General features: G+C 37.0%; 2 protein-coding genes across 11 annotated transcripts; both read right to left on the bottom strand.

Annotated features, from left to right (window-relative positions):
• Positions 1 to 648: 648 nt before the first annotated feature.
• On the bottom strand, positions 649 to 7,775 carry LOC104895212 (phytyl ester synthase 1, chloroplastic). Of its 8 annotated transcripts, XM_010681658.4 has the most exons (15): positions 7,053 to 7,775; positions 5,573 to 6,023; positions 5,432 to 5,483; positions 4,892 to 4,947; positions 4,234 to 4,392; positions 4,027 to 4,104; positions 3,793 to 3,899; positions 3,444 to 3,565; positions 3,256 to 3,364; positions 2,915 to 3,045; positions 2,411 to 2,780; positions 2,115 to 2,228; positions 1,876 to 1,961; positions 1,646 to 1,755; positions 649 to 1,069 (listed from the first exon to the last, which is right to left on the bottom strand). In XM_010681658.4, exons 2-15 carry the CDS (start codon positions 5,790 to 5,792, stop codon positions 879 to 881), a joined length of 1,905 nt encoding a protein of 634 aa, XP_010679960.3. In that variant the 5' UTR covers positions 5,793 to 6,023; positions 7,053 to 7,775; the 3' UTR covers positions 649 to 878. The 8 variants fall into 8 exon arrangements, with proteins under 8 accessions (XP_010679960.3, XP_048502075.2, XP_019105649.3 ...); XM_048646118.2 differs by lacking the exon at positions 4,892 to 4,947 and having other exon boundaries at positions 4,234 to 4,406; XM_019250104.3 differs by lacking the exon at positions 7,053 to 7,775 and having other exon boundaries at positions 4,234 to 4,406; positions 5,573 to 5,654.
• Positions 7,776 to 7,903: 128 nt separating this feature from the next.
• Positions 7,904 to 12,520, bottom strand: LOC104895319 (probable serine/threonine-protein kinase PIX13). Of its 3 annotated transcripts, none has more exons than XM_019250099.3 (6): positions 12,363 to 12,520; positions 11,792 to 11,953; positions 10,116 to 10,251; positions 9,897 to 10,036; positions 9,019 to 9,124; positions 7,904 to 8,554 (listed from the first exon to the last, which is right to left on the bottom strand). In XM_019250099.3, the coding sequence occupies exons 2-6, from the start codon at positions 11,813 to 11,815 to the stop codon at positions 8,184 to 8,186; spliced, it is 777 nt and encodes a 258-aa protein (XP_019105644.3). In that variant the 5' UTR covers positions 11,816 to 11,953; positions 12,363 to 12,520; the 3' UTR covers positions 7,904 to 8,183. The 3 variants fall into 3 exon arrangements, with proteins under 3 accessions (XP_019105644.3, XP_057251598.1, XP_057251597.1); XM_057395615.1 differs by lacking the exon at positions 12,363 to 12,520 and adding an exon at positions 12,147 to 12,349; XM_057395614.1 differs by lacking the exon at positions 12,363 to 12,520 and adding an exon at positions 12,203 to 12,349.
• Positions 12,521 to 12,935: the final 415 nt, after the last annotated feature.

Genomic DNA, 12,935 nt, shown 5'->3' with positions numbered 1-12,935 from the left:
AAAATTATAATTAAAACCTAATCCTAAACCCTACCTCTAACCCTAATCCCTAAACCTAACCCTAATCACCAGCCCACCTACCCTCCCCCACCCTCCTACCACCCCACCCCCTCGTAGCCCACGCAGCCCTAAAGCCCCCACCCTCACTGCCCACGCAGTCGTGCAGGTCCCCCTCCCCTCGTCGACGTTATAGTTTCTCCATGTTCTCATCTTCGTTGTTCTTCGTCACTGCAGGGTTGCTGGGGGTGGGTGTTTTTCGTGGAAGTGAACAACCTAGATGCGAAAATTAGCGGGGAGGGGGATTCAACATGGGTGGGGGATTCGACGGGGTGGGGGCGCTGCGAGAGGGTCGACAGAGGTGGGGGAGCTACGAGAGGGTGGAGGAAGGGGAGCTGCTAGGGTGGGGGTGGTGGGAGGGTGGGGTTAGGGTTAATTAGTGTTTAAAATTAGGGTTAATTAGAATTTAAATCAAAATAATTTGGGTTAATAACTAATGACGGTTAACATCATTAGTCATTAAGGGAATTTGGGTGTATTATGTTGAAATTGAGAGGTACCCCGTGTATTTTTCAAAAGTACGAGGGTACCCGTGAATTTTGTGAAAACTCGAGGGTATTTGGTGAAAAAACGTAAATAAATTAACCCATATTGTATGTTTTAAATATCACTTTTCGCCAAGTACAACTGTAATATCTAAATAAGACGAGTAAAATAAATGAGTTTTTTTTTGTTAATCCTCCAACAATTTTTTTACTAACAGGATCTTTGATAGTATGATAGTGATGTTAGTGTTTCATCACGGATCTCGGATCACATACACACTTATTACAAACATTATAAAAAAAATGAGTTTTCCTCAAAAAAAGATGCCTACTTAACTAAAGTTCAAATGTTGGTATTTGAGCGGTAAAGCCATGAATAGACTGATATAACAAGCGAGAAAATAGATATCTGTATGGATCATGCTCTCGTCTCTCCTTCAAAAAAGCAAGAGATCTTTCAACCTCTGACTTCACATGTAGATACAGTTCTTCAGCTTTCTGCTTATCCATTAGTTCTTGCCTCCTCCCTTTAGCACAATACACAAGTTATTAGTTACTCGCTCCCGTTTTTATTAATGGAAAATGATATACATAGCCCTTAGGGCTATGTATAAGAAGCTTAAAATAAAAATAAAAATTTGAATCAAGCATTTATTACCTCAAATAATGTAAAATTTTATCATGAATTCATAAACTGTTTCCATTTTAAGACATGTATTTAATGCTTATATGTAGCCCTAAGGGCTACATATAACATTACCCTTTATTAATTTACCAATTTCTTTTGCACAGTTTTAGGAGAAATAATGTTGTGAGACATAGAAGGAAAGATAAACTATTATGTTATGTTAAAGTTGCAAAAATAGAAACGAAAGAAATGGGTAAACTAATAAGAGATATCCCAAAAAAGAAAAAAGACCATAGGTAGTGTAACGCAATCTTCATAGCATGCCATTTTAAATCACTAATCTTCAAGTCCAAAAATTCAAATATAGTCACATTTTTAAATTTTGACCGATAAATTTTAGAAGTGTCTTTGTAAGTAGCATTTACATGTGTACATACATACATGTACGCACGTACATTTATACATGCACACATACCTGCTGTTTCTATTGGCTTCCCGAACAAGAAATATAAACGTCCTGGAACTTTGGGGAGTACAATAGGAATGTGTATTGGTTGGTTTGCAACTTCACCACTTCTCTCTGTCCTGCTCAATCACAACAGTTTTGTTACACTTTAGATTTAGAAGCAAAATCGATAGTATGTAGTAAAGTTATACTATATATATGTATCTTAGTTAGAATTAGAAGTGGCTTTTCATCAGTACCTCAACTTCACTCCTAGACTTGTTTCTGCTTCAATTGCTTCCTTGATGAAAGGAATGCTTGCTAAATCATCATAATCTGCAAGTAGCTGAACATTTTGAACTTCTAATCAATAATGATGTATTAGTTTATAAAACGGGCACATGTATAAAATCAGTATTTCTTACTACCTAAGACCAGAATCATCAAAGAATAACTTGAATTGCAGCTGATATCAAAACAAGAAATCCTTTGAACTTACTTCAAAGATATCATCTGCACCCACAACGCCGAAAGGAACAATTTTGGCTCCAAATGTTGCTGCCATCCGGACAAATTCAGGCTCTTCTGGCCAGAATAACTTGTAAAATTCACCCTGCAAATGTCGAGATCATGAAGAAACTCGTTTCTGTCAGACAAGATTGCTGTTTTATCATAATATTCCATCCATTTCTATACTTCAAAAACATTAGATTGGAGACAGTGAAAGAACAATATTGCACTTTTATAAACAGAGAAAGTACTACACAAAAAGAGACTGATGTATAGTTTTTGTACCTTGCGATGACATGCCTCTCTCATGCCTCCTGGATAGAGTAGAACATGTGATTTGGAAGCAAGTAACTTGAACAAATTAACACCAGATACAGGAACAGCGCCCATAACTCTGAAAGGATCAAATACTGCAAAATCAAAATATTTTGCATCTTTTGACTTTGTGAATAGTATGGGGTGTGCCAGTCCACGTATAATTATGTTTTTCTGCTCAAAAATTGAAGCCACCAAAGGAACCAGCTCAACTCCAGTTAACAAATGATAACCAACCAGTAACGTTGGTCCGTCATTAGGAAAGCCTGCAAGCCCATTTACAATCTCTCCATTCTCCAAGGTTGAAAACATCACTGGAGCGGTAGCTGGATCAAACAACCTACACCGTTATATGTAGCAAAGGAAAACCATATATTACTGTGTGTTACTACAAAAATCTTCAATATTGAAACATTTGTAGCAAATGATTACAGTAATTTGAGACGAATGAATATTACTAATGTGCTAAGTTACCAATATTGGTGTGCCCCTCTTCTATATTCGGAAGGGGTTGGTGGCACATAATCTGCAACACAATCATAACATTTTCCACGACGATAGAAATGAACCCCTTTAATTGTGTATACCAAATCCACACCATCTTCCTGTTACATAATGGCAGCACTAGGTCACTTATGTACATTTATGTACTGCGGCCAAACTGGCATCATCTTACTAGGAGTTTTTTCAGCTTACATGTTGAAAGTGCACACCAGGATATATAAAATTTGAAGATCAACATCAACACATAGATCACAATCATAATAGATCTAAGACATAGCTAGCATTAATGCTTTATCAAGTTATAATCCTACCAGGAATAAGAAATGACCGTTATCCTTAAACCTTCTTATATCACAATTTGATAGCACACTACAGAGCCTTTCACCTTCCTCCAAACTTGGCAGTAATATATCTCCACCACTGAAATCACAGCAATAAAACAGTTTGGTCAGATTTGGTTGATATAATAAACCAATAGAAAGCAGTAACGAGGGAGAACCTGGATAGAATCAAAGTTGGAGCTTTGATGGCATGGAGTCTCGAATTGGTATATGAAGAAGCAGCCTTAGACATTTCTATCTTCCATAATAAAGTTCTTACTGATAGAATGTTAGTAACAACCTGCACAGTCCTTTCTGCTTTTTCAGTTGAGGTACACAACAACTAACATTCCTTAAGCAGCATATATATATAGCCATATAGGGGAAGTATTCATTGAGAAGGCGCTTATAGATGGGATCCAAAAGAAATTTGCACTTTTTTCTGCAAAATTGTGAGTCTTAACTAACGTGCTCCAATGTATCTGTCACGATACACAGAAAGCTCCAAGAGCTCAAAAAGATTCTTACAGAATAGTAGGATATGATAGTATGAAAAGCCTCAAATATGTTTTCTACAACTTGTGGTTGTGGAAGCCTTTTGAGCACGGCATCTTTAATCATGCTCATAGTTTCACCTATAAATCAGAAGCATAATTACCAATGATCGTAAACAGTTTCTCAAGCATAAATATAGAATAGAATCATATCCAATTGAAGTAGCAAATTCACGACTGTGAGATTGTATAGAAAAAAGGGTAGGACCTCTGTGAAAGCATTGGTTCGGCATTGATGCCAACAAAGGTTTCAGCAGTTGGAGTTTCGACCTGCCAAAAGAAGTAGCTGCCAACCCACCATAGCCACCACAAGAAAAAACAAAAAGAAATAGAAAAGGAAGCATTTGTGAGTGACACCTTGATCAGTCCTTGACGAAAGCATCTACGTAAGTGTGTTCATGAGAAGGTAAAAAACCTGGGTTAGCGACAATGAGCATAAGATCAATGTGAGGATTATTGGCAGCCACAGATAGAGCAAGGCAGCCTCCTACACTCTCTCCGATAAGATAAATAGGCCTGTTTGGTGTCAATTTATACTCTGATCTCACTGTGCCTTCCACCAACTTCACTAATTCTGCACACATTTGACTATTAAAATCTTGTGTTATGTATCCCAAAAAAAAAAAGTTGGTATCTTCTAATATGCGCTAAAGACATGTCATATACACACATTTCTAATAGAGAGCCACATAAGGCAGCAGTGATATAGCCAAGATTTCATCTCAAGTCTTGGGCATCAGCTCCACAAATCTTTTACCCACAGAATAGCCAGCATTCACATAAAACTAGTACTGTACTCCAATAGCTAGCAAAGATAGTTAAGAGGAACTAAGCGCGTAAGTTTTGGCCAATGTTGCTGGAAGAGAATATAACAGTTGCTACTAATGCATTAGAGAAGAAAAAAGTAGTACAAAGAAAGAAAAAAACAGAAGATTATGGGCACAGATTGGGGCAGCAAGCAGTAGAATGTATAAATACAGGAACATATAGCAAGATCAGAATAGGGGAACTAAAAACATATTCACTTCTGTATGAATAAGTGTTGACGTCAAATTGTGAAAAAGACAATGCACCTGGAAATGGTGTTCGATCCATAACAGGAATATGCAAACACCATACTTCAAATAACCTACATATCCACACAAAAGAATTACTCAGCTCAAAAATGCATTGTCATTAGTTGATGGGATGAATCTGAATAGATCGGGGATTTTTAAGTAATATTATTATATATGCTTAATTATAAAGTTCACACGTGATAATTGTTTAAATTTAGCAATCAAATTTTGTGGAGCTTGTGTTTGTATGGACAAATATGGGTCAAAAATTTCTCCGTCAGACGGCCCAAATCTAACCCTTTAGTTTAACGGGTTGGACAACTCATCCTAAAGGCCTAACTCCATCCGAATAAAGGTGTTGTCGTATCAATCCATGTAGTCAACTAGTCAAGTGAGTTGTAATTCTCAACCCAAACTGTTTACTGAAAAACGAGTTCGAATTCAAGTTATAGTACCAAGTCCATTTTTTCTAATTTTAGGACAGAGTGAGTACAAAATTAGTGAAGGAGAGGGTTTGGCACAATACGGCAAAAATTAGAGGTGAGAGGGTCTTACTGTCTAAGTTTGTGGTGCTGCCTTACAAGTCCAAGCCCAGTGCCATCAATCCCTGCATATAAAGCAAGAAATGAATGCAAATGAGAAAATGAAGAAATAAATGGATGGAATAATTGAAGATGAGAGGGGTAAAAACACAACCAGGGAGATAAAGAAGGATGGGCTTGGGCTCGGGCTTGGGCTTGGGCTTGGGCTTGGGCTTGGGCTTTAAGAACGTTTGTCCATTATTACAGGAGGAACCACTTGGACTTGGACTGCAGTCCAGTGGAGAAAACCATCTTGGTCCTCCACCTAAATTTGGACCAGGACTTTCAAAGATAAGAGTATTGTCCCCAATTCCATGATTATCAAATTGGCACATGTAATCCTTAGATTTTCACTTATCCTCATTTCATGATCTTCTTCTAGTGGCATTGCCTCTGTCCCTCCTTCCAGTTTCAGTCCAACTTTACTATATCTACGTCTTTGTCTACTACCATTCGCATCTCCCATTCGGATTTCATTTCGCTTTCCATGAACAAGGAGATGGAACCCGCATAGCCACCAATGCCGGTCTTCTAACGTTCCAGGCGGCCAAGCTGTATGCCTTGCCCTGCAGAATAAGTTAGAGTTGATATATGCAGAAGGCCCTGGCCATGTCCCTATGCCAGTGGTCCACATTTTCATTCTTTATCAATGTCAATTTCCTTTCCCATCTATATAAATATATAATACAACCTCAAGAAATGAAACATTGCCCTTAACTTGGTAACTGCTGCTTTGTGCCGCAGTATGTCCTACGTATTTATGTATCAATCGTCTTTACGTAAATAATAAGGTTGCCCCAACCAACACCCTTAATAATTCATTCATGCTCTTTCAAGACGGCACGTTATGTATATACAAGCATCAGCCAGACAGCCACTCAATACTTCAGACTGTAGTATCAAAAATTTACTCTCTTTGACAGTACCATATTTTCGTTTACAAAGAGGAACAATATGCCTTGATCGCACAGATAATAATTCAACTATAAATCACCATAAGGAAAATAAAGTCATGTGAAAGTCTGTTAAATTCTTACTAATGTGTACTTTCAAATTACGATTATTTTATATATGTTTTTACTGATACTCGACTATTGTTGGCATGGAGTAAACTTTTGCAAGCAAACACATGTATCAAACATGTAGTAACAAACTCTGAGTTACCCTTTAGGTTTCTTCTTTGTCATGCTATTTATATGGAAATAAAACCTTCCTCAACCAACTTACTCTGTTTTCTGTTAATACATGAATTAATTTACTCTGTTTTATGACAGCACAATCTCCCTTGAGCAAACATGTACATATGAGATTCTGAGATTATATCCTCACCCTCAAGTTAATTGACAAATGAGAAAGCAAAATTGGAGTCCGACAAAATACATAAGAATAACTACTGGCAATTAATAAAGAAAAAGCAGGGCAACTGACTACTTAAAAAACATTCTTCTTATTTTCATTAAACCAAACAATTTCTCATTTCTTACAATATGATTTTACAAGAAACATCGGGGACAAAAATTGCTGACATGCTAAGCAAATCAATGGGAAGCAATAGATCACAATCATGTACGTTTTGGGAAAGTTCATGAGCAAACCTGTCTTAGAAAATATTTTGCAGTTTCATTGCCGCTTGGGTTAGATTCCATGCTTGTCCTTTGGTCATGGTGCTTTGGAAGTTGAATCATTGGATTGTACGGAGATATACTAATATTATCAGACTGTAAATTCTTGAGAGATGGCCAGGAGAGCGAGCCAATCCAGCCCAACCCGCCTCTTGGGCCGTATGGGCTGAGCCCGCAAAAAGCCCCGTCCAGTCCAACTCGAATTGTGAAATTGGTGGGCCAGATTTTTTAAGCCCGGCTCAACGTCCACGAAAGCGATCCAGCCCAGCCAGGGAAAAAAAACGCGGTCGCGTTCGCGGGAACGGTCACGTTTTCGCGGGAACGGCTTGTAACGGGCAAATAGAACGTTTCGCGGCCGACGCGACGTGAATTTTTTTAAAAAATTCACATAAATATGTTTCAACTTTATTTGCATTTTTTAGTTTATGAAGCATTATTACAACATAATATAATCAAATCTAATAGAATATCATGTTTCATCAACTATAGAATTAAATTATAGAAAGAATTTGGCCAATGTTTGAAAAAAACGGATGTAAGGGGATAAAAGCGTTCTAACGCGGCGAGTTCGCGTTACGGAACGGACAACGCGGCGAGAAGTATGTGAATTTTATTATGGCGTTCCGTAACGGGATTTCGCGGAACGGCAAATCCAAAATCCGTTACAGAACGGCCGTTCTGTAACGGAACGGGAGAGTTTTGATTCCGTGAGCCCAGCCCATGATCGGACCAACCCAGCCCAAGTAATTATTCAACCAAATTGTGTATATTTTGATAAAACTGTATATATTTTAATCAAATTGCTATATTATAATTCAAGCAAATTCAAAAGTAATGAAATTATTCATTAATATTAAAATTTTATATATTTTAATTAATATTCAAGGTTTTATGTAACAATAATAAATGATTATATAACTTTGAAAAAAAAATTCATGTCGGCCCGCTAGGCACACGAACCGCCAAAACCACTTCCCAAACCGTAAAAACCGACAACAGATCGGTGTGGGCTTCTGGGCTAAGATTTTTCAGCTCGTGGACCAACCCACCCAATCCGTGAATTACACCATCCGATCTTGAACCGTGAAATCTTAGCCCGGCCCACTAGGGCCCACTGACCAACCCGCGCAGCCCGCACCAGTGGCCATCTATGTTCTCTTCCTTCACCTTGATCAATTTAACTTTTTGTATCACTTCCACTACCTCTTGCAAGCTAGGCCGGGTTCTTTGATCTGGTCGGAGGCATTTTAAAGTGAGTTGTGCCAACTCAAATGCTGCCTTAAGGGAATATTGACCCACAAGTCTTGCATCGATGACGCCTCTCAGTTTTCTCTTGTTGGAGAGACAAGGGCTCATCCACTCTACAAGATTTTGCTGCCCTTTTGGGCGGTTCGAATCAACTGCTCGTGACCCAGTTAGCATCTCAAGCAGCACAACTCCGAATCCATATACATCACTGTTCACATACAAGTGACCTGAGAACATTGGGTAACAATTAGAATTTTTTCCTTTAATTCGACTTTTAAAAATAAGTTGAGTGAAAATGTAAGTTCTTTTCAGCAAAATAATGTTATGGTCACCAAATATAAGTTGACTTCGGCAAAAGAAGGGCCAGTACAGCAAAATAATTTTAAATTAAACTGAACAGAACCTTAATGCACAAAAAACATTAGTCTTCATAACATTACATTTCCAATTCGTGGTGGACATCAAAATCACATTTCAATGGAGGGCTTTAGCCCTTTCCTCCTTATTGCAGCCATGCCTTGATCTGAGTTAGGGACAACCCTCTTTACCAAACAAAGCCTAAACCCTATGTTAGATTTTAGGTAGGTCTAAATGTACGCAACCTAGTCTAAGCTATCGTAGACTACTAAGGAGGCCATCATGTAAAACCGAAATTTAATTCAACTTTTGTCATGAGTCTTAGAAACATTACCTGTTGCAACATACTCTGGAGCAGCATACCCCATGGTTCTGGTTGTCACATGCGAGTTTCCACTAGATGGCCCTAAACCGAAATCTGATATCTTTGCAACATAATTCTGCAGTCAGGGTAAAAAGGGAACAGATTAATCTGGATAGAACATTACAAGCAAATTCCTGACAAAGATGACCACTATGTTGTAATTACAGCTGAACACTTCCAACAGAATTTTGTATTTCATGTTAGATTCCTGTCATATATTTTCACAATATCGTGTCATCATTTGCATATAGTTCAATATAAAATCTTTCCCATTTTCATAATCAGTAGAAAAAAAATTAAGGTGCACTCTAACTATGTTGCTCACGGATTGAGTGTCTACTCCGATACAGGTGTCCAAGTGTCCGACTCGGCTATTTTGCAGAAAAAGACAAGTTTTTAGTTTAAAATTCAGTGAAGTGTCGTGTTGTACATGACATGACACCCGATTTTTGAGGTAAATGAAGGTGTCGGAGTAACATAGCACTCTAATGAAAGACGATCTAAGTTATGGGTTCATAGTTACAAGTAGCTTTCATCCATTCCAATACTCCCATATTTTCAATTGTTTATCATGGTCCATAACACACACTTAAGTATTTAACCATCAATATTTTTCTAGTTACTAATTAGAAAAATCTATAAGAAATTTTACACATCGAAATGAATTAAATAAGATTGCATGGGATAATATTTGTTTATATATAATTCTATATGAGTTAATTATGCAGTCAAAATTTGAAAGTACTATGGAAAAAAAAGTAAACCAGTTAAAGAAAATTGAAGAGAATAGTTGTTTGCTAAAACAATAATCAGAGCGGACAAGATAACGGTAGAGTCATTCACTATACCACATCAAGAAGTATATTTGACGCCTTAAATTCTTCATATACTTGTCTGTCTGAACTATGCAAAAAAGCTAGGCCTCGAGCTGCTCCCAAAACTATGTTCATCCGCCTGTTCCAGCCAAGTGGTTTCACAGAGGAATTCCCTATAAATCAAAAGAGAGATTTTATTTTCTGTAAAGGCAATAATGTTGACAATCAATCACTTGAAAGTTGAACACTTACATCCAAATAGATGATTATCCAAACTTCCTTTTGGTAAAAATTCATAAACAAGAAGCAATTGCTTGTCCTCCCAACAATACCCGAACAACTTAACCAGGTTGGGATGGGACAGCCTTCCCAAGAAGTTCACCTCTGACTGCAATTTTTAGAAGAAGCAGCAAATAAGACATGATCCCATAGGAACAAATACCTGCCAGATAAATTTGGTATGAAGAAAGCTAGACACACTATAATTATGATCCTGCTGTAACTATATTTTCAACAGCTAGACACACTAACAGATTATCATATAGATCAACTACTACTATGAAAAGAATTTGATTCTAACAAATCTAGATACTGAACAAGAGATAGCACATGAGCAACATCACAAAATTACAGACATTTCAGATATACGACATCAGCTGTGCGATTGAGTGTCTTTATTCAAGCGAGGGTAATTTCTGATGTAATAGTTAATTTGCTTATCCCCTAGGAACTAACAAGTAACATTTCAATCATAAATCTCTTTGATCACTTTCTTTCTAATAAAAATCTTGGTCAAAATTGGCATCAGGGTAGCTCAACCTCTTGGTTTCTTTAGTACATCAGAAAAAAGAACTTATTAGCTGTAATGGACAGGGTTGTTATCATAATCTTTTTTGTATGAACTTACTACAGCTTTAGCAAATTTAAGCATGTGTACACTTCAAGATCTTGAAGACGTCATATTTTAACCCTGATCAAGAGTTATTTCAGCTTCAACATGAGATCTTGGTTTTCATTCAACTACTGAAGACTAAAATGTTGAATTTAGATCATTAATATTAAGAAATCTTTAAAAATTGATTTGAATATACAACTTGAGAAAACAGGTCATAGCAAGTAGGAACAGTATGCATGGAGACTAAAGTCACAAAAGAGGGTGGGACAACACCAACTGCCGCGCCATTATCAGCAACTATCAAAGGGGTAATTCTCTTCCTCTTTATTTGGTGCACAAGTCCTTATCCTAACTACACCTTTTACTTTTAACCCTCTTAAATTTCCTCCAGCTGAACAAATCCTAGTTAAACACAATCATTAAATCATAAAATTTCAAAACATAGAAGCATTATCACAGCAAGATCCCAACGGCGAGACCAAATATACATCCTCGATAACGCTAGTTATTTCCGAAAGGGAGAATAGCCCAGGCCAACATAACTCTACACAATACATCTTGGACCCAAATGCAGTAACTTTTTTTTTTTGATCCATATGAGCCACGAAGGCGGTACAAAGTATAAAGAAGGGGAGGGGGAATCGAACCTGTGACCTATCGTTCACAGCACCTCAATCTTAACCACTAGGCCAAGACATCCTTGGTTACCCAAATGCAGTAACTGATAATACATGCAGTGTTGTGCTTTTACATCTTGTTTTTCTAGATCAATAAAGAATATTCATATAGTGTAACCCTGAACTTTTCACTTTTCTCTAAAATGATTCTCACTAATTGGCCATGATAATTGGAAACCCTAAACTTCAAAAAAGAAACACTTCAGAAGCTTATCTATGATGACCATGGACAGATCTCCTAGTTATGAAATACGGTTAAAACTGTCTAAAGTACATGTTTACAATAGATAATATCCCAAAAAAGCTAAAGAAATTGCTAGCTTATTTAGTGCTAGATTATGAAATCAATAGTTTACCTCCCATTCTTCAAAACCCTGCATACTCTCTGAATTCAACTTCTTAACAGCAACAACAATTCTCCACTAGGAAATGCGTCCCCAGAACCAAGATGATCTCCAAAGGAAAACCCACTATTTCTTGAACTACTGCTCTCTGAAATCCCTATTTCCTAGAGATTCCTGGAACATGCAAACAAACAGAATTCCACATCAAATAATCACATTTTTAGTAAATTTTAAATAAAATCATTAAGACACCATTTTTAATTCCACGAAATTGTATATGTATGAAATGAAATATATATATATATATATATATATATATATATATATATATTTATATATATTATTTTAAATAAAATGATCAAGACACCATTTTTAATTCCACAATGGAGAGCAGTGAAGGATAAAAAATCTGGTGTGCTTTACTTTCTTGTTCATCATTGAAACTATAACAATTTTCACACCCACAAAAGGAAAACCTCTAAACCATAATCTTCTCAAAGGTTAATGACTAGTTAGGGGAATTCCACCCAGAACATGATTTGCTATATTGGTCAAAAAACAATACCCAGAAAAAAAAAAGCACCTGAAGAAGTTGGTATGAGAATATCATGGGGTAAATCAGTAAATCAGACGTTGTGGATCCTCCAAAGCAACTTAATATGTTACCCATCTTTACAAACTTTTTTTTGATGGTGAAAAAATTCGAAACTTTGCTTCACAATTCACATAATAAGCTGTTTATGTCAGTACACGTACATATATTACTTGTAAGTTGTAGTTTGTCCATTTCTAATTTGATAGAGTTGTGATTACATAATGATTTATTTTTCTTTTTTATTTATAATATTAACACATGGAGATAATTTGAATAGGTTTGAATTGAATCCCAAATTTATGCTACAACAATGTCTGTAATTACAATGATAGCAAGTCATGCCACACAATAGATTGACTAGGAGATGGGATTCGGTGCATGAGTGTTGTTATCTTGAAAAGCCCAACTAAAACCCTGCTTCCCGAAGCTTCTACCCCAAACCCCCCCCCCCACTGAAAGTTGCAGCGCGTGGTTCGCCAGCGACCGATCTGTCCTCTGGTCGTCGGCGAGCCTTCAATTTCGGCGACCCCCAGCATTAGTTGGTGCGTATAGTGTTCGGTG

The sequence above is a fragment of the Beta vulgaris genome, chromosome 6, assembly GCF_026745355.1.
Source record: "Beta vulgaris subsp. vulgaris cultivar EL10 chromosome 6, EL10.2, whole genome shotgun sequence".
In the NCBI taxonomy this organism is placed as follows: domain Eukaryota; kingdom Viridiplantae; phylum Streptophyta; class Magnoliopsida; order Caryophyllales; family Amaranthaceae; genus Beta; species Beta vulgaris.
The sequence above is the reverse complement of the archived record's forward strand: the minus strand, read 5'-3'. Positions and strand labels throughout refer to the sequence as shown.

Coding starts and splice junctions, on each gene's coding strand:
- LOC104895319 (XM_019250099.3), bottom strand. CDS start 11,815: ATGCAGGGTTTTGAAGAATGGGAG. Junction 10,252..11,791: donor AGGGTTTTGAAGAATGGGAG/GTAAACTATTGA, acceptor TAAAAATTGCAG/TCAGAGGTGAACTTCTTGGG. Junction 8,555..9,018: donor TCCAGAGTATGTTGCAACAG/GTAATGTTTCTA, acceptor CAATGTTCTCAG/GTCACTTGTATGTGAACAGT.
- LOC104895212 (XM_010681658.4), bottom strand. CDS start 5,792: ATGTGCCAATTTGATAATCATGGAATTGGGGACAATACTCTTATCTTT. Junction 1,756..1,875: donor AGTCTAGGAGTGAAGTTGAG/GTACTGATGAAA, acceptor GTGATTGAGCAG/GACAGAGAGAAGTGGTGAAG. Junction 1,070..1,645: donor GAAGCCAATAGAAACAGCAG/GTATGTGTGCAT, acceptor ATTGTGCTAAAG/GGAGGAGGCAAGAACTAATG.